Here is a 26447-nt window from a genome sequence, read left to right as displayed (position 1 = left end):
GTGACCTTTGGCCACCTGCAGAGATAGACCCGGCTTTTGCTTGAGAGTGTTCGTGGGTGACACATGGGTGAGTACACGTTTAAAGTGAATCATGCTTTACCTGAACAAGGTAGGGTTTGTCAGTGTGCTTGCCAAGCACCTGAGGGCGCCCACCTAGGGAGCTTGTAACAACACACATGCCTGGACCCTGCCCATGACCTCAGAGCCAGAATCTTGAAAGGGGTGTGGGGAGCAGGAATCTGTATTCCTAGTAAGTCCTCCTAGTGATCTTCCCATCTGAGGATTGGAGTAAGGATCTCAGTGCTGAAGCTTTTAGAAAGCAAAGAGTTTTAATGAAGGGAATCACTATCTCATTATGTATGTATGTATGTATGTATAGATATGTGGGATTGGGGTGGAGAATGCATATATATGTGTGTATGTGTATACGTAATATACACACACATGTGGTCGTCCCTCAGTATCCGAGGGGATTGGTTCCAGGCTACCCACAGATACCAAAGTCCGTGGATGCTTAAATCCCTTACATAAAATGGCATAATACAGTTGACCCTTTGCATTTGCAGGTTCTGAACCCACGGATTCAACCAAGCGGGGATCTAAATTCAGAACCTGTGGATACGGAGCACTGAGGGTAATAAGAGTGACTGACTGTTGGTTCAGTTACTGTGCTAAGATCTTATTCAATCCTGACTACCCCTTATGAATCACGGTCCTTATTCCCATTTTGCAGATGGACAAACAGAGGCTCAGAGGGGGGAAGTAACTGCCAGACTGTCACATAGCTGAAGAGAGGTGGGGCAGGATTTGATCCAAGGGCCGACAGAGAAGTCCGTGCTTAAACCACTCAGTGGCACTGCCCATTTGTGCACTGGGATTTTCATGTGACAGGTTCTTTTTAACTTTCAAGATCAGGCCCCCTGGTTTATGTTAACCCCAGTCTCTCTCCTGACACCCCTTGGAGGCTGGGGTCCTGAAGGTCTGGGAGCCTTTCCCACCAAGGTGACCCCTTCCACTCTGTCCCCAGACAGCCTTGTCAGTATCAGGGTGAGGTATTTGTGTCATGATTTGGTTTTGAAATAGGCTGAGGGAACAGAAATAGGAGGCAGGGGACTTGCCCTACCTTATCCGCTGTGGGTGCAGGACTGGGAGGCCAGCCCTGGCCCCCAAGACCTGCCCTTGCTTTAAAATGGGTGCCTCCATCCTGACTACTTCTGATGAGTTCAGATGCATCTTAGTTGAAAAAGAAGGATCAGTAGAATGAATACTGCCACAACCGGTCTTTCATACCATATGTAAAGTAATTCAGTTACTCTTCATTTGTGGAAAAAAAATATACTAAGAAAATCCCAGTTGGGAAAGGGGAGTTTTAAATGATATTGTTTGTTTTCTCTCATTGAATGCAGATGTACAGTGTTTCCAAAACACCCTGTGGACAGGAAACGCTGCAGGGTGGAGGGGGTCCTGGGGTTTAAGGCCGGGCTTCTTTGCTACAGGAGTTTTCAGGGCTTTAAAGACACTCATTCTCACTGTACATTTCTAAGAAGGCGATATAGCTCTCAGCATTTCCGAAGTTCATTTGACCATGAACCGTTTCGCAGAATCTTGAGTGGCTAACATTCCCTAGAATATACTTTGCAAAAACCAGGATCAGATATTACTAATAAATATAACCCCTTACATGTGAGGAACACTTTTTAGCTAGTCCTCAATGATCTCATTCAACAGAGTTTTCTTGAGCGACAAAAGAGAGGGTTATTTGAGGCTGTGGTGAGCAGGGACAAGACTTGGGGGGGGGGGTCATCTGGGGACATGGGGCTCCTAGATGGGGAAGCTGGGGACAAGGGGCCCACTTCACCAGTCCCTCCACTTGGTCCCTGGTCTGCCCCAGGAGACGGGCCTGCACCTCCTCAGGAGGGTCCCCCTCCCCGGCACCCGAGAGAGGACCACCACCACCTCCCCTAGGTCCTCAGCCAGCACGAGGCCCCACCAGGCACTTTCCGGGACATGGCATAGGTTGCTGGGGAACACGGCCTGCCAGGACGCCCACGTCACGGCCGCCTGTCACAAGCGCTTGAGCCAAGGCTGGCCCTGGGTCACGTGGGCAGCTGACAGCCTGTCTCTCCTGTTAGGATGTTCAGGATCAGTGATCATTCAAATCATACCAGAGGATGCTAATACCGCCTGCTACCCCTCCTGGCATGAACCCACCTTTCAAAGGCAGTGCTTGTCTAATGGTGGGATTCGAGGCTCTGCTACAGAAGGATACGGAGATGGCTCTGACCTGCAGTGCCTTCTCAGGATCCCATGAACGATCCACCATAAATGCATCCCTATTAACTACTCTCCTGTTCCAGGTGCACTATTCTATCTGCGTATCCAGCAGGAAGATACAGTGCTGCCTCGGAGTAACGAACCTCATGTTCTGGAAGCAGCAGGAAGTCTCGGAGGTGTTGACCTACTGTTACTGAGCATCCACTCATCTGGACCCCTAAGGTGGTGGAGGGGGTAGATCCACATAATGACCAGAGCTAGCAGGGACTGAGCCCTTACCATGTACCAGGTCCTGTTCCAAGCACTCTGTATGTGTTAACTCACTTAATCCTCAGAGCGACCCATCCCAGTGGAGGAGATGCTATTTTTGTCTTCTCCATTTTATAGAAGAGATAAACAAGGGTAGAGAGGCCAAATGATGTACCTATGGTCACCCAGCTAAGAAGTGGAGCACAGGGCTTGAACTCAGGCTACCTGGCAGAGCTTGGTGACCCCTCTGCAGGGGTGAAAGTCTGCCCAGGGCTGAAGGGCAAAGGACTGGCCTGGACCAAGAGCAGATGATACTGCAGACCTGCAGAGGCCTTTAGAGGTAGAGCCACTTAGGCTGCTTAAGGGAAAGTACAAACTGGAAAGCATATGCTTCCTAAAATAGGATCTTGGAGAAATAAATGTGGTATCCATGGGAAAGAATCTCAAATAGGCAATGTCCAAGAATTAGTAGGGGATATGCTGGGCTGGCCAGAGAATGTTTCCAGGTAAAACCACCCCACACCCAAACTAATGACAAAGAAGCGGAGCTAAACTAAACTAAAAAATAAACAACAAAAGCTGCACAGAAAACCACTACGCAGGCAATCACCTCTTCTGCTTGCGGATAAAACTAACAGTTCTAGAAATAAAGGGGAATAGATTAAAGGGTTTCAAAGTATGGGAGTGATTTTTGTTTTCTCGTTTAATGCCAGCTTTCAAGGAAGGATGGCTATGTCTGTCACTGTTACATACTCGTTCTGTTTAAAACCCATCCAGATGCCTCCCCATGGGCTCTATCAGGAGTAGGAGGGTCCTGCAGCTGCTCCCCACAGCCAGCAGAGAGCTCTTCACGGGGAGCGTGGAGCGCGTGCTTGGTAGGCCCTTCTCACAGCCATCACTTCTTCTTGAACACTTGATGGCACACCTGGTTGCCGCACGTCAGCTCCTGCAACATCAGAAAGCAGGTGAGTGACTAACCAGCCAGGCCTTCCTTCCGCCCACCCCCAGCCCTCTGGGTGTCTGTGAGTTGGGGTGGGGGGGTGGAGCTGGAATAAAGAGGACACTTAGTCATTCTGGGCAAAGAGCATCTCAGAGACCCAATCAGCTGGCGTGCCCTGCAGGTAGCAGTCATTTGATTTTGACACTTGAATTGAGCTTGAACAATTATAAAAATGAAAAATGCAAAGGAATTATCCTCTTGGGCAGGATTCCTCCTACTCTCGTGATTAGAGCAACATCGCTTAATTTATAAAAGGCAGCAAAGCCACAAAGAAGGGAAGGATCTAGTGGGGAGCATTTGGAAGGCAAGGGCCTGGGGAGCTATCCCCGCACCCTGTGGATTTTCTGGCCTCTGGTGATTAGCACGCTGGGTGGTGGCAGCACAGGCAATGATGGGGCATGGGCGGCAGAAGGGCTCCCCCAGGCCTGCCTGGGCAGACAAGATGCTGCCTTTCATCTGGGCAGAGGGAGTCCCCCCAGGCCTTATCTGCGCCTCGTGACCCTTTGAGGGAGGAGAGGAAAAACACGAGTGTGGGAACAACCACAAAAATCATTGCAGTTGATGATGAATCCATTGGCTTAGCCACAGGGACAGTTGGGGTTTGTACTACAATTTAAAAAATCCACCTTCCAAACCAGAGCAGGTAGGGAAAACGGTCGATGGAAAACAGTGACTGCCTCCCATTTATCACCAGTTGACATTGTCTCTGAAATAAAGATGTCAGGTGAGGCAAGGCTGGCTCTGAAGGGCACCCTGTGACATGAATAGTGACAGCAGAACCAGGTACCTGCTTGACTCCACAGGTGAATGAATAAAGAGCCATCCATTAAATGAGCCATTCATTTAACAAACGAGTGACTGAAGGCATGAAGGAGTGAAAGATTTTTCCCTATTTGAATGTTGGACAAATCACTTGTCTTAAAGACTGAAGAGTGAAAAATTAAGCTATCTAGACGGGTATAATTTATACAAGGAAATCAGAAATAATTTATTCCAACTGCTGTGTTCTGGTGTCAAATTAAACTAAAATATTTTGGGATCAGGTGGACACACCTTAGGATGTGAGGCCAGTGCCCGGGGTCTACAGGCAGTTCCCAGGCCCAGATGCTCCCAGTGCAACCCACTCCCATTGCATCCCACGCCCACCGCAACCCTTCTCCTTCCTAGGCTCTCATCACTGAGGAGGCCTGGTCTCACCCTCCTCCAGGGCATCTTAATTCTGTGCCTCGCATTTCTCCCCAGCTGGTCTTTGACAGGTTCCCTGCATTTCTCCTTGGATCTCGGCTTCCTAACTCAGCATCTTGAATGTTCCTTTTAATTGCAGCCGTTCACAGAAACAGCCATATAGATTTCCTCCTGGAGTCCCCTGAGCCAGATGGGAATGGCTCACGCATTTGACCACACACATTTGGCTGGAGATTAGGGGAGGAGGGCAGGGCCACTTTTCTTGTCAAAGCGCCTGGCTGGGTGAATCGGCAGTTGGCATAAGCAGAGTGGAGGGGAGCTGGGGACTTACCAGGTGCAGCTTGTCCCCCTCGACCCACTGCTTCCAGCCTCGGTTCTCCTTTTCCCCCTTCTGCACGCACACGAGGGCATCACCTTCCCAGATGATCAGAGTCTGTAATGAGAGGTTTCCAGGCAAATCAAATGTATGGTCTTGATGGGGACTGAACACATGTAAACCTGCAGCTGCAGTTCCTGCAGCCACTCCTGGGCTCCTGCTCCGTCCCCAGAGCAGAGCTCTCAACCACAACCACGCCAGCATCCCACCAGCCTCCTTTCCACATACGCCCTTCATTCCAGCCAGACTGACTTATCTTGGCTGGTTCTGTTCTCTTTGAAAGACTTCTACTCTTCCATTTTACCATATGGTAAAGACAGCATTCCAAATCGGTGGGGGAAAAGATGATGAATTTAACTATGTCACAATGTAAAATTTCTGGAAGGGAAAGATATCTCAAAAGTCAATAGATGAATAACAAACTGGGGAAAATAATTGTAACACATATCAGACAAAGACCTGATTTCCTTACATACAAAGGACACCTGTAAATCAATAAGGAAAAGATCATTAACCTAATAGGAAATTCAACACAAGACACCAAACCAACAGCTTACAAGGAAAAACAAAACAAAACAAAACACCCTAGCAGATGGCTTTTAAACATAAGAAAATAGGGCTTCCCTGGTAGCGCAGTGGTTGAGAATCTGCCTGCCAATGCAAGGGACACGGGTTCGAGCCCTGGTCTGGGAAGATCCCACATGCCGTGGAGCAACTAGGCCCGTGAGCCACAACTACTGAACCTGCGCGTCTGCAGCCTGTGCTCCGCAACAAGAGAGGCCGCGATAGTGAGAGGCCCGCGCACCGCGATGAAGAGTGGCCCCCGCTTGCCGCAACTAGAGAAAGCCCTCGCACAGAAACGAAGACCCAACACAGCCAAAAATAAATATAAAAAAATAAATAAAAATGACAGCCCTATATAATAAAAAAGATAAATTAAAAAATTAAAAAAAAAACATAAGAAAATATATTCAACCTCACTTATAACAAGAGAAATGCAAATTAAATCTGTGCTTTTCAGATACAATTCATCCTGTGGTCAAAGATCAAAGAGTCTAATAACACACTGGGTTGGAGGGGGTACAGAGAAGCATGGGCCCTCATACAGGGCTGGTGCTTATATAAATCGGTATGAATCTTTTAGCAGGGCAATTTTACATTACCTTTCAAAATATAACATTGTGCATACTCTTTGACCTAGAGATTTTGCTTCTGAGAATTTTCCCCACAGGAAACACATTGTGAGGACTGCCCACTGTAGGGCAATAATAAAGGCAGGGAAGCTACCTAGTTAGCAGGGGGCTGCACATATGGCTCCAAAGCCAGCCTTGTCATCCAGAACCGGGAGGTGGACCTTCTCCTCGTCCTGGGTTTCCTCCAGGCAGCAGTGCTGATCAATTAGCACAGGGAAGGCAGCAGAGATGCAGAGCTTGTGCTGGACAACCAGGCTGAGTTGACCAGCAGGTAGGAGAAGCCACAGGAGGCTGAACCACAAGAGGTTCTAACCCCTCTTATTAAATTTACATATTTACAAATTTCACACCCTGCCCCAGCTCCTCCTCCTCCTGTTCCCCCCACTTTACCTGTCTTAGTACCTGCCAAGGGACGATGTGTACTATCCCTAAGTGGTCCTTCAAGGCCACCCACCTCTGTGCCCACATTAAGCTTGCACGTGAGGTTGATGGTATCATTCCCATCCGGGCAGTGGTGGTGTGTTGGTGCTGCCCTTCCTCGGGGATGATCCTGATGTGAGTTGGTTTTCTTCCAAGTATGTGCAAACCATATTACGCCTCTATGAACAATATTATGCTAAGGACCAGGCGTTTATTTTCCTCCCTATCTTGCAAACCCAGTTGGTGATAAACGAACCTGTGCTTTTTGGTTTTTTTTAAATTCACTTCAGGTCTGTTTTTTGGTAGATATCTGTTTTCTACAGATTGTTAAGTCTACCTGTTTCTAAAGCAATATTTGACCTTGACCATATTATATATTTTATGTACAATTTTATTCCTCCTTATTTTACTCTTCAGCCCATCGCAGCGTTGTTTGTTACAGCAAAGGCCTGCAAGCCTCATAAATTGCATCAATGGGTGGCTGGTTAAATACGGGTGTGGTTCCTCCCCGCTCTGTAGCCTTTGAAGGGAGAAGGCAGTTCTGCACTTACGGAGAAGAGCGGTCTCCATAGTGTATAGTTTAAGTTAAAAAAGCAAGGAGGAGGGCCATGTGCATAAAAGAAAGGAGCAGTGGGGATGCATGCATATGTTTGTACACGTTCTCGCCAAGGAGGCAAAAAAAACCCTTAATAGTAATTGTCCCTCGGGGAGAGAACTAAGGAGCTGGGCTCCAGGATAGGAAGGAAATTTCACTTTTTAGTGTTTCATCTTTTTTTAAAGCATGCATATGTATTAATATTCCCTAAATTAATTTAAAAATAAAATTCTACATGTTTTCTAAAGAAAACATGTCTCCTCCTCCTTTAGGACCATCTTAAACCTCACAGTTTTGAATGTCTTAGAGAAGCTTAATTCATAGGTTGCTCTCTTTCCCCTTCTGGAAGCGAGATGTTGTCTGGAATATTCCAGAGATCCCTCCCACGTAGACGAGAAAGGACTCACATCTTCTATTTGGGCAAGTTCTGTGTCTTCCAATCCCCCAGCCCATATTGTCTTACACATCAAGGACACCTAATGCATGTTGATTGAATGAATATCTGTCTCCCCTCTTTCAGAGGGGCTCGTGAGGGTGACCAAGGAGTTAAGAAGTGGAGTCCTGGAGAATGAGAGGACAAAGTGTAGAGGAGTACTACACGCACATGCAAGTGCACACATGCACACAGACGTAAGATTTCTATGCACTTGGGTGTGCCACCAAGGGTGGGCAACAGAAATTAATCAGAGAGATAAGCTCACCCACTCCCTGCCGTGCCTCTCCAGCTAAAGGGTTGCTGTCAAGTTACAGGAAGAAGGTAGTGCCAAGGGCACCTGCTCTGTGTTGTGATTCTCATGGGAACAGCCCTTTGCTGGAGGCTGGGCAAATTCTGTCTGGGTACTTCTCAATCTCGTGTGTGTGTGTGTGTGTGTGTGTGTGTGTGTGTGTGTTTATTAGCCCTGGCTTTTTGCTGCAGGCAAAGCAGAGACCAGAAGTGAGAAAGGGGATTATCTCTCTCTGCAGGGCTAAGAGCCGATCCTGGAGAGAGGATGGAACTCAGAGAGGACAGAGCGTGGAAGGGAGAGGCAGAAGCCTAGGTGTTAACAAATGGAACCCTTAAGGGTCAGGAAGGGCCAAAAGGACATGATTTATTTCAGTAAGAGTGAGTTCTCCAACATCACAGGTGATAAAAAATGAGTCAGAGAGGACAGGCCTTCTTTTCAATAGTCCACGCCCAAAACTGAGAAGCAAGGGGAAAGTGAATCATTTGGAACTGATTAGGTTAGAACAGCAGAGGGATGCAAAAATTCTGAGACAAATTTTCCTATCATTTCTGGTGTCTGATGAATTGGCCTCGCAGCCACACAGTTCAAAAAACTTGCCGATCCAGCAACTCCTCGGGGCGGGATCCTACAAGGGGCTGTTCCGGGGCTCGGGAGCTTAACGTCTCCTGCCAAGACTGGTTTGATGGAAGCATTCCCAAAGGGCTTTCCATTTCCCACTTTTCTTTTCAAGGAGCCCAAACGTCATTCAACCCTGACTCATTGGCTGAGATGATCAATGTGGCAGGACAACTTGATTGAGAAATAAAATGTGTCCTGCTCTTTTGGCTTTGGAATCATCCCCAAAGAATGATGACAGCTTTTCCTCCCCACCCCGGGAGAGCAGCCAGAGCTTTGGGGGAAGAGCTGAGACTTCGACTTGGAAGGAACTCCTGGAAGCACCAGAGAAGAGTGGGGCTCTGGGGGGAGTGGGGCTCATGGGGAAAGGGGAAGGGCCCTGCTTCCTTGTGGTGCTCTGAGAGGGTGGCCCTCTGCAGTGCTTGAGAGCATGCATACCTGGGCACAGGAATCTCAGCCCAGCCCTCCTCAGCTTGGGAGCCAGGGCAGAGGTCCTGGTGGCTGCGTTGGCACAGAGGGAGTGGGTGCCATGAGGGCTCAAGCTGCCCACTCCTGTGTAAACCACATGGGCTTGCACTGGACCGTGCAGTCCCCGAGGTTCTTGTATGATGCTAAGATTTGGGTCCGGGAATCCTTAAATACGGCTGAGGTTGGATTTTCCCCCATTTCTGTTGTTGGGACTGCCCAGGTGTAATTGGATTTGGAAAACCAAAGATGTTCACACTGAGCGTGAATGTGGACAGTGCAACAATCAGTCACTGGGCTGTGATACCACCAGGTGATGCGGGAGGAGAGGGGACCTGCCGATGGCCCCGCCTTTCCCACCACTGCCCTACTTCTCCCCGGTGCTACCAACCTCTGCCTTATTCACAAAAAGCCCCTTGGATGCGGGCCTGCCTATTCTGCAGACTCCAGTTCTCAGGCTTGGAGATAACTCCCCACTCTGCACTCAGAGTTCTCTGCTCATTTTAGGGGCCTCCCTGCATCCAAAAGCTTCAAGCGGCTAGAAGTGTGCCTTCTGATGCATGGAGGATTTCCTCGATTATGTCCTGAGAGTTAAGGTGAGGCTGAGACTGAAGCCACAAGCTTGCCAGAGATTTATCTGGGTTTCTAGGATTGGAGAAAGCCTGACTTCATCTAGTCTACTGATTTTTTGGTGTGATTTGCATTGCATTCTTCTAAAAAAAAAAATTAAATCAGTTGGGATCATCTAAAATTGAGATATTTCATGTAAGAACATATGAATGCTCAACAGCTCCTGAAAAGAAAAAAAATTCTAGCAACGTGAGGCGTCAGTCCTCCATGGCAATGCTTGGCTGCTGCTGAGAAGCTGCCCCCAGGATGAAGCTATGCTATCCCACTGGCACTGTCAACGTCCTTCCCTATGAGTCCCCCTGGCCCTCTTCGCTTTGCCTGCCAGGCCCATGTCAGCGTATGAGTTGGCCTCCTACCCTGGATCCTGGAGAGGTCAGCATCCTTTAATCCCTCCTTGGCTTATAAGCTTCATGCAGAAGCCAGCCTGCTTCTTCCCACTAAACTTTCAATACTTGCTTATTGCCAGCATCATTAAGTCCATTCTGGTCCCCCTCTCCTGATGCCTCCCAGGTTGTTTCTGTCATTTTTTCATTGTGCAGCTAAACAGCCAGCGCCTGCACCAAGACCGTGTGGATGAAATCTCCACTCTGGTCAGTACCTTAACATTCCGGTTGTCCAGGCCCTTCGTGTACTCGTCAAACTCCACCCCGACTGTGAAATCCAAGTTATAGTTTCGGAACGTGCTGTTGGTTTTCGTCTTGAACTTATCACCGTCCTGCTCAATGATCTTCGTCTGAGCCAGATGGATGGCGATCTTGCGGGTGGCAAAATCAATATCTGTTGGCAAAGGGAGTTGTGGAGGTTATGATGTGCTCAGCCAGACTCATTCATTTCTTTAACAAGGCCAAACACTCAGGACCAGAGACGCAGATCTCAGGCCGGCCACATTCTTCGCTCAAGCGGGAAACGAGAGCTGTCTTGCACATGGCCAGTTTGGGCATCTCAGTCAACTGTCGGGAAACCCAGGGTCCCTGGGCATCTCCTCGGGAGCCCTGATGGGAGGGGAGGTAGCACCCCTGAGCTGCAACTCCCCAGTGTGCGTGTGTGCACACCCATGCACACGTACACGTATACACACGCACACGCCTACATATACACACGCACATGCCCCTGCCCTCACAGCAGCTCCCTTCTATCTATTTGACATATTGGTTTCCTCCTAAAAGTTTGCTGAACAGAAGACTTCATGGTTTAAAAGGAAAAAGACTGTTTAAAAATAACGAGTCTAGATCCTGGGTAAAGATGGATCTTTTGTTCATGCCCACTGAAGGGAAGAATACCTACAAACTTCCATTTTTACAGCAGATCTGGGGGATGTTCTGCCTCAGTCATGGACCCAGCACAGCTTAGGCATATTTCAGACACTTAATAAACACTTGCTCAGAGATTCCTTTTGTTGTTTTTAAGGAAAAGATGAGTAATTGTTTATATTTTTATTATGAAAGATTTCAAACAAACCAAAGTAGAGGGGAGAGTACAAGGAACCCGGCACACCCATCACACAGATTCAACAATTGTCAAGGTTTTGCTGCATCTACTCCATTTACATCTTTTTTTTGCCTTGATATTTTAAAGAAAGTCTTATTCATTTCTTAGAGACCATTTGTAAGTAAAAGGGAGCATGCCCTTCAAGAGAGTGTTTCATTTCCTAAGCTTTACATTCTACGGTAAGGAGCTAAGTGCTGAGCCCACCTCCTGCTAACCTCTGATCGTGCATAAAATGTCACCCAAGCCAAAACGTCACTGTCTTATAGAAATGATATAGAAACAGGATAATACTGGAACTGCTAAATTTCTACGCTTGTTACAAACATCATTAAGCTTTCTATCTCTAGCCAAATCTTTGACCTCCTTGACGCCTGTGAATTCTCCAGATGTCTTCAGATGCCAATGTAAATCTTTAATTATTTTTTTAAGAAACTTTACCTGGAAGATTTCGAAAAACACTGAGATTGATTCGCTCATAACCCAAGGTAATAATGACTTCAAGAGTAAGAACAGTTCAGATTCACTGAGTGCTGTTTCTCTGAGAATTCCAGCCTCATCTCTATAGTAGTAGGTGATTAAACTTCACACTGTGTGCTACCTGGTGGGGGATAAATACTAGTGTGCCCATGAGTGAGACCAGCAGTTACCAACAGTTCATAGAGCTGCTTTCAGTTCAGAGAATGAACGTCTCCGATGGTCGCATCCCCACCCCTTCCGCTGTCCTGCCCTGGTAGCCAAGCATCACTTCCCTCACCCTCTTTCCCCATTTCACTTCTGACACATTTCTTCCTGAATCCCTCTTTGGTCATTATCCCATTCCTTCTCCTAAAGGACCAAGAAGAAGAGGCCCAAGCTGGATGCTTGGACCACAGCAGAATCCAGGAAGGACCTTGGCTGGTCTTTTGGATTCTAAATTGTATAAAGTCAGCTTTTATCCTAAGGGAATAATTTCAAGTAATAACAGGCAACCCAGAAGGTAAAAGGACTATATACCTGTATCCTAAGTTGAAAAGAGAAATAGGTTCAAGTTGGCCTGAGCTGGTGTATGAATGCCAGTGCTTTGCTCAACTACTGTTCACTACTATTGGTTGAGAACTTGCCCGGTCTAAGAATTCACCAATGGCTGCCCATCAGGATCACCTGGGAAGATGTAAAAACTACAGATTTCTGGGCCTCATCTCAGACCCTGAATCTCTGGGTGGTTTTAAACCTTGGATTTCCTCTCAGGGGGCTGTTTGCAGAAAGACTTCAATGGTTTAAGAAATTTGAAAGCTACTGTTTAAGCACCTACCCCTCATGAGGTAGGAAAAGTCAAGGCCGGGCCCGAGCACAGCCTCCTCGTGCATAGGTGTTAGGGAGAAGGCAAAGCACCTCCTTGTTTTGCACTTAATGAGGCCACCACACATGGAGGAATGGCATCCAAAACAGAAACTTTGTAGCATCTGAGCAAGAAACTCTGCCCATGAAAACCGTGGAGCCCACGCAATAAAAATACACAGGTTGCTGATGACCGGATGAAAGACAAAGGAGCCCACTGGCGGACTCCTCGTTCTTGCCGTCAACAGCACTTCTCAGCCCGACACATGCACAGAGGGGGTCTCAAGTCGCCCTCTAGTAACCCTGGCCGTATTGTAATATCATTATAATATCATTAGCACTGCCGTTTTGACCCCATCCCCACCCCTGTGGGTTTCGCTTAGGTGCTCAGGGGAAGGATTCAAAATGGTGCCTGGTGGAAGTCCAAATAAGGAACTGCCGATGACACGATCATAGGGGAGGAAAAGGGAGTCACCCTCATCTAAGCCGCAGAAGATTAACCCCATATTAACAACCTAAGCTGTCCCTACTGCGTGCCCCTCACTCCCAAGGACGCCCCACTCTTCTCCTTCGAGTGTGTAACTTTTGCTGCTGCCCTAAAGAAACTGCTTCTTTGTGTGCTCTCCCACACACACTGTGCTTCTAATAAACTCTGTGCCTGCTTTACAATCTTGGTCTCTTGTTGAATTCTTTCCTCAAAGAAGACAAGGACTGAGGTCCTTTTGCTCCCCAAAATCCCTCATGGCATAGGCGATGACGTGGAGGCCCAGAGAGGTTAAGTGACTTGTCTAAGATTACACAGTTGGAAAGCAATCACAAGGGTTAGATTATTGGATGGATGTGTGGAAGATCAAGTTGGGAGGTGAAAACAGAGGTTCTGAGTTTAGGTAACCAAGGTAGAAGCAGAGAAGTAAAGAATTTTATGGGGGGAACTTAGGAGCTAAGTTTTAGGTAAGGTGGCTCTGGGGGCCATGCTGTGTGGACCTTTGGTAGTATTTGGGGTGATAGTTAAGACATGCCTTGGAACCAACCAGGAATGCTGTCCCATAGTGGAACCTCCCTTGGGAAGCTTCACTCACTTCATTCTCCCAAGAAACCCACGAGATAAGTACCATATTATTCTCCATTTTACCAGTGAAGAACCTGGCTCAGAGAGGCTGTGTCACTTGCCCTCGATTATATAGTGAGGAAGCAATAGAGGTGGTAATTGAACCCAGGAGGGCCTGGCTCCAGGACCAGCACCGTGCTCCACAAGCTCTGGGCTGGCCCGTCCCATCACGTCGGACCACGCCAGTTTGTGCACTTCCAGTGGCTGCCCAAGATACCAGTAACTTCTGACTCTACGTTTCCCCTGGAGCCACAGGGGCTTCTGGATCCAGCTGGATGAGCCCTCCCTGTTTGGGGCAGCTTATGTTCCCCAGGGCTCAGGTACACTGCCCCCACCAGACAGCAGTTGTTTTCTAGGCTTAGGGCTCTACAAGAATTCGGAGCTGGAGCAACCACGTTCCAACGCTGGACATTTTCTGATAGCTTCAGCTTTGCGTCATATGAAATTGTACCTGGGCATGTCCAAGCCACACAGCCTGCAGGCCCCAGGGCATAGGGGTAGATAAATGCTCTCTCTGCTGCTGTGAACCCTCCTAGGCATCTAGGCCAACATTCATAGAGCCCAGGGTGCCCCCACTGTATTTGCCATGGACTCAGCCCATAAAAGACTGGTGGTCAAAAAATTTTTTTAAAAGGGAGCTCATGATCAGCTAAGTTTGAGAAATGAGCAATTAAAACCAAGACAGGCTGGATGCTTTCTATACTGAAGAATTTCACAGAGACTTTAATCTGGGAAAAATGCTGTGTAACTCCAAAAGCAGGACAGAAGATGCAGCCTTTCCCAATCTTAGGTGGCTGTAGAACCCTCCGTGGTGGGATCTCCAGCTGGCCAGGGTTCCCCAGAACATAATACAGGAAGGGTTGACAAAACCCTTTCTGAGGCATTTATCTCTGTCACCTGGTCCCTGCAATTATGGTAATATTCCTTGTTTAATTTTTCTCCCTTTAAGGGAACTGCTGGCCTGTTTGGAAAGGAGAAGACTAGACAGGACCAAGTGGTCAACTATTTCTGACTTCAAAATGAATCCTTCCTTAAAACTGCTAAAAGCCGCAAAAGAATGTTTTCTGCATTCTAGTTGGTATAAACACGTGCTTGTGCTAGGCAGGGGCTAACATGTTACACTCCAATTCATGTTTCTCTCCTTCTGCCCCAGAAACACAGCCTAATGAGCCAGGTGACATCTAACTTCAGCTCCATCGCTGGACACTAGGGTCCAGATCTGGAAGCAGCAGAGAGCAGTAGCTATAAGTAGAGTTATTACTAATTGCATCCGGCTATTTTGAGGATTAAATTTGATGGTGTTTGTGAAGAGATTTGCCCAGTGGCTGGTGGCTTGTGGTAATGGCCCCATAAGTGGTAGCTGCTGGCACCATCATAATCAACTCCCTGATCTCATAAGCTGGTTTCCTCGGAGCCCTCTGCATTTTTCCAGATACTCCCTGCACATCTGGTCCCTGAATCCCTGCCCCTCTCCTCCCAGCCCCAGCCTTGCCTGCTCTAGCATGTTCTCTTCCTTCTTGCCTCCTTCCTCACCTGCTTTCCAGGCCCAGGGTTTAACCCGCAGGAGGTACTACCTGGCATTTTCCTCTTTTTCATGGGGTTCATTATTTTTTTCTCCAAAGTCTCAGCTCTGTGAGGACAAGGATGATTTGTCTCTTTGCTCCCGTGTCCCCATAGAACCAGGCCCAGGGCTGGGCACACAGTAGGAGCTCAAGAGATACTTATGGTCTGGTTAACGTGGGCACCGTGGTCTAGGACGGTGGTTCTCAAAGTGAGGCCCCTGGGCTGGCAGCAACCACAGCACATGGGACTCTTTTAGAAATGTAAATTCTGGGATCCACCCTAGACCTACAGGGGATTGGGCCCCTCTTGTTTTTACAAGCCTTCCAAGCGATTCTGTGCATGCCAAAGTTTAGAACTTCTGGCATAAAAAAGTGAGGGTCAGATCCAGGCATAAATCCTGTCTCTGATCTCCCAGCTTTGTGACCTCGGAGAAGTCACTTTCCCTTTCTGAGCCTCAGTTTCTCACAGTAAAATGGGGAAAAGAAAGCTTATCTCATAGGGTTATTTATGGAAGGATTCAGTTAAAATGATGGCAAAAATGCTTCACACAGTGCCGAGGAGCTGGTGGGTATTTGATGCACATTGGCCTCCACTCCTTGGCCTTTTCCACTCTGGTCGAACAGTGGTCAGATCGGCATTCAGTCCAGAGTGAAATATTCAGCTCATGTTTATACATCTCCACAGCCATCTGCCACTCAATGGAGCCCAAGTGTCCTGGGCTCTGAAGAAACAGTCAGAATGGTGGCTGATCCACGCCCTCCCTCCCTCACAGCCCTGGCCTGTCACATGGGCGTTTAATCCAGCCTGGCCAAACCTTTGTTTGCATGGACTGGTTTCCTCATTCCATAGGTTGGCCAAAGGGTAGAAACGACTTTAGTTCCTGCTCTAGCCCTCTGTGCTGAGTGAGGAGGAGTTTCGGCTGTGCTAAACCATGCTGGAGCCACAGTTAGGAGATGAGGAAAGAAAAGCACAGGTCATGTGCTAACAAGATGAAACGGAGGGGAGGGCACCAGGCAAAACTGCAGTTGACCCTTGAAAGACACCGGTTTGAACTGCACGGGTCCACTTACACGTGGATTTTTTTCAATAGTAATTACAGAACTACACCATCTGTGGTTCGTTAAATCCGCGGATGCAGAACCACGGATATGGAGGAACTACATATATACGGAGGGCCAACCATAAGTTACACGCAGAGTTTTGACTGCACGGAGAGCAGGGCCCCTAACACACCGCTGCTGCCTCCGCCCCCCCTGTTGTTCAAGGGTCAACTGTACTAAGGAAGAATTGGGAATTACAGAGAAATTTAGAAGTCTAAATTTAAGTGGTCTTCAGAGAGCAAGTCTATTTTCACTCCACAGATGTGGAAATCAAAGCCCAGAGAATTTAAGTGGCTGGTTCAGAGTTGCCCAGCTAGGACAGAGCTCCTGACACTTTGCCTACAAACACATTCTGTTTATCACTCACAACTAAAACACATTCTGTTTAAGGCTCCCCAAATGGAAATTACTGCTTGTCCCTGGTTGCCCAGAGAGGTAGATCACAGCTAAAAATGTTTACTGCCAAGAGAACAGGTTTGTCCTGGAAACACCACCCCCAGTCAGTCTTTCCAACCAGAGCCGGGGAATCTTATTAGGGGCTCTATGCAAATTGAATCAAACATTGCTTCTTCTCTGGGTTGAAAAATGGCTTGGCCTCTTGGCTACCCTTCACCGTGTGCGCAGGCTAGTTAATCATGTCACCTCTGTTCCATCCCGGGGAAGGGAGCCAAACATTCTGTTGGTGGATTTGTGATATTTCTAATCAAAAGGAAACGTTTAACTGCAGCTGTAGAATACACAGGCATACACACACAGATTACAAAAACACTTACTCTTTGTACTTTTCAGGGAAAATTATTTTCCTGGTATGGTATTTGAACACCAGGGTTATCAAATATGTTTCATCTGCTTTTCTGGATTAAAGGTATCTCCGAGCCTGATTTATAGCCAGGTGAAAGGAATTTCTATCTCAGAGGAAAACGTCCAAAGGCAAGCTATTTCTGAATAATATATATGGCTTATAGCTGCTGCAGAAGAAAAAAAAAAAAAACCACTGAAGTGACTTTATTAAAGCATACTTTTCATAACTGCATTTTGAACAATGCAGGCCATAAAGTTGAAATATGAGTATGCTACTCAACATTAAAATGCTTTGTAATATGCTTGTGGAAAAAGCTAAAGTTGTAGGCTAAAAGGGCAGACGCGATTTGTAAATTAAAGAGCAGAGATGCACACATTTTCATCATATGAAATCTGAAACCTATTCTCAGTGCAGCTTCCATGGGCTTCGAACCTGAACTCCTTAATTCACAAATCCTCAGCACTCAGGCATTGTGAGAAGCAGAGTGGAAGAGCAATCTTCTCCGTCTTTCCATGCCATTTCCTCCTCCAGATAATCCACGGAAAGAGGAACTGTCCTTGCCCCTTCCTGCCTCCTTCTCTCTTACCCTCAGGGACACCTCCAAGTGCATTCAAACCCTTCCCTAGCCAGAGGAGGCAGGCTGGAGACCCTGGGGTGCCTCCCTGCTCCCCTTGTATTTTTCACCTCCCCCCCATAGTCTAGTCTGCACCCTTGGGATGGGGGTTGGGGAGGAGAAGCTGCCACTACACGCCAGGGGAGACCCATAGGAAGGGACCAAACTTATCTTCACCTGGGCTTTTCCCACCTACAGCACTGTCCCTGTTTGAAAGTCCAACCAGATGCCACACAAGTAAAGTCTTTGGCCAGTGTCTAACTTTATTGACTTGTGAACACTGACAGGAATTCAAATGCCGTGAAATTAACTCCTTGTTGGGTCATTAGACATTAATTCATTCATTCATGTATTCATTCATTCATTCCTACCCAGGGACTCCGAGTGACTCTCTTGCAATGTATCTGAGGGTCCTGCCTGCCTGCTTCGGAGGTCCCCATCCTGATGAACTTTGCTCAGCACAAAACTCCCCCTCCCCTAACCCCACACTGAGCACCTGCACCTGGAACCGAGCTATGGCAAGTGCTTGGGGGTTAGAAGCAGGCAGACCAGGCTCCTCTCTGAGCAACACCAATTTCCAGCCACAAGTGATCCCAGGAAAGTTCCTGCACTTCCCTGACCTTCAGATTCCTCACTCCTTAAAATAGCAAGCATTCCTTTGGCTTTATCCCGGACTCTACCCTAAGCTCTAGATCTTATATCAACATGCCACTTTTAATACTCCACTTGGATGTGTAATGCGCATCTGTAATCAACAGATGTAAATCAGAATTCTTAATGCATTCCCCCCTGCCCGGCACCCCTGTCCAAACTCACTCCCCGCCATGTCTTCCGCGTGTCAGCTGATAGGGTCACAGCCTTCCCAGCTATTCAGGCCTAAGCCTGGGGGCCGTCTTCATTTCTTCCATTTCCTCTCACTTCATTTTTATCTGCAAGCCCTGTCAGCTTTACCACCAAAATATACACTGAATCTGTCCTCTCTTCTCCAGCCCTGGGCACCGCCCCAAACCAACCATCATCATTTCTTGCCTGAACAACACAGAAGCTTCCTTAATGGGCCTCTGTGTTTCTAGTCTTGCCCTCCTGTGATTCATTCTTCACGCTGTAGTCATAGCGAACCTTAAAGAATATGAATAAGATGGATTAAGTCTGCCCATCGTAAGGCCTGACCTACCCCTGGGCTCACCACACACCCAGCACACCAGCCTTTGCTGTGCCCTGTGCCCGGAACAACACTTCTCAGCATCCAAGCCTCGACTCCAATGTCACCCCCTCAGACAAACTTCCCTGACCACCCATCACTCTCCACCCAAGAATTCCTTTTTATTTTCTTTAAAGCACTTACCACTACCCAAATAGTCTTAAACTATTACCCTCTCTCTCTCCCACTAGCGTGCCCACTCCACAAGGGCAGGGAACTTGTTGCCTCATTTACCACCGCTTCACCAATGCCTTAGAGCTCTTCCTGGCATGTCATAGGTGCTCAAGGCATTTGTTGAAACTGAATTAATTAAATGACATAATGTATAGAAAGCTCATGCTAGCACGATGCTTATCATGGCATGAGAATGGCTTGTGCATGTGCTCACCTCTGATGTTACACTTTGGATCCCTACAGTCAGGACAGACTTTTGAACATTGTGGGTAATCAGGAAAGATTTCCTGGCAAAGACCACTCAGGTGGCAGCTGCTTGACTTCAGCCTCTAAGGCTACCGCTTTCCTGGTAGAATTTTCCAGAGACCCACTAGGACTTCTTGCAGTAGCCACTGCTCTTTTAAATCTGTACATGTTGATTTCAATGAAAAGATGCTCTTCATAGAAGATGACCCTCACCTTCTTTTGTGAATTAAGAGAAGCACTGGGTTTTTCCTAATGGTTACAATTTATTGAACAAAGATTTCCTAAAATATGTCTAAGTTTAACGTTAACTGACTACTTTTATTTTTATTTATTTATCTATTTATTTATTTATGGCTGTGCTGGGTCTTCGTTGCTGTGCGTGGGCTTTCTCTAGTTGCGGCGAGCGGGGGCTACTCTTGGTTGTGGTGCGCGGGCTTCTCATTGCGGTGGCTTCTCTTGTTACAGAGTGTGGGCTTCAGTAGTTGTGGCGCACGGGCTCAGTAGTTGTGGCTCACGGGCCTAGTTGCCCCTCGGCATGTGGGATCTTCCTGGAACAGGGATCAAACCCGTGTCCCCTGCATTGGCAGGCGGATTCTTAACCACTGGACCACCAGGGAAGTCCCTGAGTACTTTTAGAACAGATGCCTTCCATTATACATCTCTTTCTTCCTGATTAAAGTTACATGGTGGGGTTTTATTTCTTAGGCTCACCCCTCGCTTCTTCTCCACTTAGTTACCAAATCTAGTCAGTTTCCTGCTATGGACAACCCCTTGGACACCCTCCTTGGCACTGCTCTCACATCTTCCCAGGACGACTGCAACCACTTCCTCCTTCAGTTCTCTGACTGTCTCTGCTGATCTTTTCACGCCCTGGCTGTCAGGGTGCTCATGGCCCTTCTCTCCTCTGTACACAGTTCTTCCCAGGACCCTCTCCTTACCTGATGTCCTTGGGTGATGATCACACATGGTGTCACACCTCTTCAAGATCCAGCCCTGGTACCTTTCTGACTCTTCTTACCCCTGTGCCCGCCCTTGCACTTCACCTCCTGGTAATATGGCTCCTGCTTCCTTTGGCCACCCACTTCCTCATCAGCCTGACCTTGGCACATGCTCATAGGTCCAGACCTGACTCTATCCTTGTGTGGAGCACTCCTCTCCTTCCTTCAAAACCCCACCCAGAAGTACTCAGGAAGCCTTCAATGATCCACCTATTGTAGCTCCCTCCACCCTCACTGCCACACACACTGTTTTAAAAAATTATGTACATTTCAGGTGTACAGCATCATAATTCAACATCTGTATAGACTGCAGAGTGATCACCACCACAAGTCTAGTTACCAGCCATCACCATACAGCGCACACACTTCCGGTCACCACTGTTCTATTGTCACTATAGCCCTTTCAGGCCCAAGGGACAGAATCACCCACTGTCCCATCTGTGGCAGACTATACTTTCTTTAATGGCTGCAACAACACCACCTCTCATCCTACAGGCTGGTCTTACAATATAATTTTGACATTTTGAGAGGCGGGGTCTATGTACCTTCCCCTTGAATGTGGGTGGGCTCATGACTGCTTCAACCAATAGTATACAGCGGAAGTGATGCTGTGTGACTTCTGAGTCTGGGTTATAAAAGGTCATTCAGCCGCTGCCTCCTGTCTCTTTAGACACAGCCAGAGTGCTATGAGGAAACGCAGGCCACATGGGTCACCACGTGTAGATATCCACAGCCCCTTCTGAGGTCTCAGTGGCTGGTCAGCACCAACTGCCAGACACAGGAGCCAGAAGCCTTTGAGATGGCTCTGGCACCAGTCACTGTCCTACTGCAATGGAATGAGAGCCTCCTAGCAAGAACCCCCTACGTGAACCTGGTCAGCTCCCATAACTATGAGAGACAATGATAAAATCACTGTATAATAAAATCAAGCCACCACATTTTGGGGGTGATTTATCACACTATAATAGAGAACAGGAATGCAATTTGTACACTGCTATAGCTTGACTGTCTGCACCGGTTTGAGCTCCTTGAGAACAGAGGCTGGGCCTGGACCTGCTGCAGATGGCACCGTCCTTGGCTTCCACGGGTGACGTCTAAAGTTTTGGTAAAGAAGCTTCCCAATGTACGTGCTGTGCTGGTCTCACTCCAGGGCAGAGTGAATGGACTCTCCCCCAGCGTTCTTTCACAGCACGGGGACCTCACTTTGAGAGGTCTGCCCTTTAGATTGAAGACCACTCCTCCACTCCCCGACCCCCCGATTCAAGCTGAAGGAGGACCTCAGGGCATGACAGATTCCTCAGGGTAGAGGAGTTCATCAGCTGCTCTCCTCACTGTCAAGAAAGAGTCTAGGGCCTCAGGAAACATGAGGTCTAAGAAGGCAGGAGAGGAGGTAACATTGACCCTTGTCACCCATTCTCTGAACAGCGAATGGCTTTGAAAATTTGGGGCAAACCCAAAGGTTGCCCTGGCGTGTCATTGCTGAGGCTGGCGGCCAGGTCATGTGGGGAGGCTGAGGGTGGAGTGAGTCACCAACCGGGAGCAAAGACAGTTTGTCCCCAGACCCACCTCTCGACAGGAGTATCTCCTTCCTAGGGAACCAGCCGCCAGACCCACAGAGAAAGCCGACTCCCTGGTGCTAGGGATTAACATCTAAGAAAGAGACAGCTCTTTGGCAGGGAATGGAGTTATACTTAGTGATATTTCCATATCTGGGGATTTGGGAGGATCTCCACATATGTTTTTCCCAAATGCGAAGGGCCTCGTGCTCAAAAGGGCAAGAAGGCAAGCTTCACTGGCTTGTCAGTGTTGGGAAAGCAACCCCTGTCTTGTGAGGTGGATGTGGAGGAAATTGTACAGATCTGCTGGGTTGCGTTTTGTTTTTTTTTTTTGGCCACACCGCATGGCATAGTTCCCTGACCAGGGATTGAACCCACGTACCCTGTATTGAAAGCGTGGAGTCTTAACCACTGGACCACCAGGGAAGTCCCTGCTGGGTTGCTTTCAGCAGATTCAGTTGTGGGAGGCAGCCCCACCCGGCTGCTTCTGGCTGAGCCCTTGAGACCTGTCTCTAGTCACTGCCAGTGCCTGTCTGCCCCACTTGTGTCCCCATGGGCAGGTGAGAGGGGTCAGGTGTCCCAGCTCCACGGTGGGAAGGTGACTCTGGCTGAGTCGTTTCTGCACAGAGCCTCATGGATTCAAACTGGGGCAAGCTCCTGGGATACTGTAGGCCGTCAGCAGCTGGGTAAACCGAGGCACCAAGCACATGCACATTCTGGGTTTAGCTAGTACCACCCCCTATGGTGTTAACCTCCATCAGGAAAGTGGGAGCCCACCCCTCTCCACTGCAGAGACTCGTACAAAGAGGTCAACCCGTTTGCTCATTAGAGTGAAATTAATGTAGTTAAGATGTTGAATTGGAAGTCATGACTGTAGCTCTAAGAGATAAGAGGTGTCCGATAACTAGGAGAACTGGAAAGACCACTCCCTCCAAAACCTCTTGGACAGAGACATCCAAACATCACATTCACGACCCACGAACCCCTCCCCCACAAGGAGGGTGTAAGTGGGTGTGAAAGAGTCCAGAGGAAGGCTGCTTTTAGGAAGAGGATTTTTTGGACAGAGCTGACAGGGTGCCCTGCCTCCCAGCATCCCCCAGAGGGAATAGGGGATGGTGACAGGAGTGCTTGCCTCTCACCTTAAGACTAGAAAGAGGGGCTCCAGGGGCCCACCCTGTACAGCCGAAAACTAAACTGAGACTCGATTTTGTACCTAAAGTCACCATAGGACTTTATATAATTTAAGAATAAGCAACAAAGGACTCAAAATTGCTTTCGTATTATATTCCCTGAGTTGGGCTTGTTCAGCCTACTGCTGAAAGCTTGAAACCACCAAATAGCTCTTGTTAAAGTACTTTCAATCATTCAAAACAACGACCAACATCATCTGTAGAAACAGGCAAGGCTGGTGTTATTTCTCTATCTGGTAGATGAGGAGACTGGTTCGGAAAGGTTAAAAAATTGGTCAAGGTCAGAGAGAAAGCCTCAGCTGGCCCACTGGTTTGGTTTCCTCCTCTGTATGATCTTGTTCAGAATTCTAGCTCTGAGCTCAGCTCCAGCCCATTTACTCACGTATGGAAGCAGGATTCCATTTCTCGTCTCACTCAGGATACTAAAAGCAGGGGCGACAGTGTTAGGGTTCTGATGGGGGGATTTTTGTCTCCTCCCTCCTCTCCCAAGTATATTGGTAACATTCTGTAGCCAGGAGGGGAAAAAAAGCTATCCAGTGTTGTAAACATGTCTAAAGTACATGAAGAAATTTCCAATCTCTGTAAATTGCAAAACATGTCACATGAGCTCTCCTTGTTTGTTGACACGGTGGAAGTGTCATCAAGCTAGAAGTGAATTGCACAGAAAAACCCACAGTTCCCATTCTTGATGAGACTTCCCATCATCACATCCAAATTATTGGGCCTCAGACCGCACCCGCAGACATTTTTTCTCATGCTTCGCGTAGGGAAGTTCCAGCTGGGAACTCCCTATGCGGAGAGATCTAAAGCTAGAAAAGGTGATCAGGAGGTTGTTGCAGAAATAAGGACAGACAGCCAGTGCTCCTTGCTGGGGCCTGGCCTATATCTGCCCCCAAAAGTGAGCTCCCCTTTGTGGGCCCACTTGCTCTGGTTTTGTGTGTTTTCTGCCAGCCCCACAAGAGATCCCACAGGAGAGTCAACTCAGGACACATGGTGATGGAGCCCCTGGCTTGGAGTCTAGTTCAGAAGTCAGGTGAGCAATGAGTTGTTTGATGTATATGATGAAAGCCTTTCCTAGCGTGATTTTCTCTAGGCTGAGAGATTTGTTATCTACTCTTTTTCTGCTTCTCCACTACAAGATTAATAAAAGAGCAATGCAGGGGTCATTTGTGCATAATATCAGATCCACCTGGTTATCTAAGAGATGGGAATCACAAGGCAAGGGAGCTACTGCATTTTCCTCTCAAGTCTGGCTTTCCTCACATATGCATGTGTGTGTGTGTGTGTGTGTGTGTGTGTGTGTGTGTGTGTGTGTGTGTGTATGTGCCTCCTCCATTCAGTGAATCTTTTCTGTACAGCAAGGACATTCTAGACATAACCTCATTTATTATTGTTCCCAACTTGCCGATGAGGAATCTGAGCGTCTGAGAATGAGTATGACTTGCCTGATATTACACAGCTGGTAAGGAGCGAGGAACAAGGCTTGCACACAGGTCTGGGGAACTCCACAGTGGCACTGCCAGGAGGGCCAGACCACAGTCCTTCCAAAGTTGCCCTCCCTCTCCCTTTCCCACCTCCTCCCCATTTCCCACCTACTCCCCCTTTCCCACCTCTGGCATCCCCCTTACCCAGGGCCTTCATGTAGCCTTCAAAGTTGTCATTACTCTCCATCTCCCAGGTTCCACTATGGTCCCTTGTCATGGTGGTGGCCTTTGGTTACCGTGGGTGTGTGCTGGATGGCAAGGAGCAGGCTTCAGGGTGAACGTGTTAGAATGAGCTACTTTTATAATCCAGTGGACCAGGTTTATGGCTTTGAAGATAACACGCTCAAAGGTCACAAGCACAGCCCAAAGGAACTTTCCTTTCCTTTGCAAAGTTCAGCAGGACCATGAGCAACCCATGCTCAAAACCTGACGTGTCCAGGCATGGGTGTCCTTGTGACCTCCAACATACACAAGGCCTGGAACAGCTCATTTTTGTCTGGCTGGGCTCCCACAGAGCTCCTGGCCCCATGCAGAATACTCTGTCCAGCAAACACCCAGTACCCACCCTACATGCACAACAGGCCATCAGCTCCCAGGCTTCAAACCTGGAGTCCCTCAACTGTGTAGCCAGAACTTCTGGCCTGGCTGGTAAAGTCAAGAAGATGGGAACCCATGCCTGTGGGCCTCTACTCTACTTTGTGCTGGGCAGGAGACACCCTTCATCTTGTTTTCTTACAAGAGCTCTGAGCTATTTTTAACCATCTCCATTTTACAGATGAGAAAGGCTCAAGGAGGTTAAATCACATGCCTAATAACTACTGGTCAGTGGCCGAACTGGGATTCAAACTCAGGCCTGTCTGGCTCCAAAGTTCTTTCTAAGGAAAAGAGCTTTGTTAAGACAGTGTGCTAAGTTCAGCTTGGAAAGGGCAGCTTGGGTTGGGGTTTGACTTGAGAACCTGATTCTCACTTGCTTCCCAACAAGGTACCCTGAGAGCATCTACACAGTGGGGTTACTCAAGAAAAGCATTTTCTCAGAGCATGAATCTTCTAAAAGCAAGCAGGACTCAGAGGGAGGCCAGATGGAGGGCAGCAGGGTAGTGGGACTCTGCTTTAGACCCCAGGAAAAAGCTGAAGATCACCTGCCTAAGGTGAATCGCATGGCTGGCATTTGGACAAGGACTCCTGGTTCAGGACTGTTCTTCAAACTGGCTATCCCAGTGGGTCAGAAAATGGGTTGGCTTACTGCTCTGACACATGGTTCTGAGAATTGGGGCTTGAGCAGGGGATCCTACACTCTGAAGAATGGAGGTGTGGGCTGAGATGGATAAACCATGAGTCCCCAGTTTTAATCTTGACACTTTGAAGTTCTAATGTATATATCCTTGTGCTATGAAATCTAAGCAAATGGTTCTGCTGTGTGTGGTTTGAGAGGTATAAAACGACACATTTATTTTTCAGTAAATATACTGGAGTCAGAAAGACACACAGTAAAAATTGGCCCAGCTGTTGTCGAAAGGCCAATGTAGGATGAAAGGAAGAGGGGAGTAAAGGACAACGTCACTACAAATGGAAAATGAGTGAAGGCATCAGAAGTGGACAGATAGGGAGCCTTGGGCTTCATCCTTTGAAGTCCAGCCAGAATCTGCTGTAGGCTGAGCACTCAGCCTCCTGGGAGCTAGGTATTCCCCTCCAGGCTCAGATTCCGATTCCTACCTGAGTCCCCTGTAGGCCTCCCTTGCAAGAAAGTAACAATAAGCTGGCCATGTACAGGAGGAGACTGGGGACAAGAATGGGTTTGCCAGTTGCAAAAAGCCAGGGACTTGGGTTTTAATGGGCATGGGGGTGGGGGTGGGGGTCATTTACCCTGTGTAAGGCAGGAA

At 48.0% G+C, this 26447-nt stretch overlaps 1 protein-coding gene across 1 annotated transcript; it reads right to left on the bottom strand.

The window, feature by feature from the left end:
- Positions 1 to 3208: 3208 nt before the first annotated feature.
- On the bottom strand, positions 3209 to 24877 carry RBP2 (retinol binding protein 2). The gene is made up of 4 exons (XM_082392406.1): positions 24712 to 24877; positions 10326 to 10504; positions 5040 to 5141; positions 3209 to 3469 (listed from the first exon to the last, which is right to left on the bottom strand). The coding sequence occupies exons 1-4, from the start codon at positions 24782 to 24784 to the stop codon at positions 3419 to 3421; spliced, it is 405 nt and encodes a 134-aa protein (XP_082248532.1). The 5' UTR covers positions 24785 to 24877; the 3' UTR covers positions 3209 to 3418.
- Between the last annotated feature and the right edge of the window lie 1570 nt (positions 24878 to 26447).

This window comes from Balaenoptera borealis (genome assembly GCF_965194805.1).
Source record: "Balaenoptera borealis genome assembly, chromosome: 5".
NCBI classification, from domain to species: domain Eukaryota; kingdom Metazoa; phylum Chordata; class Mammalia; order Artiodactyla; family Balaenopteridae; genus Balaenoptera; species Balaenoptera borealis.
Note: the sequence above shows the minus strand (reverse complement) of the source record. Positions and strands in the feature narration are given on the sequence as shown.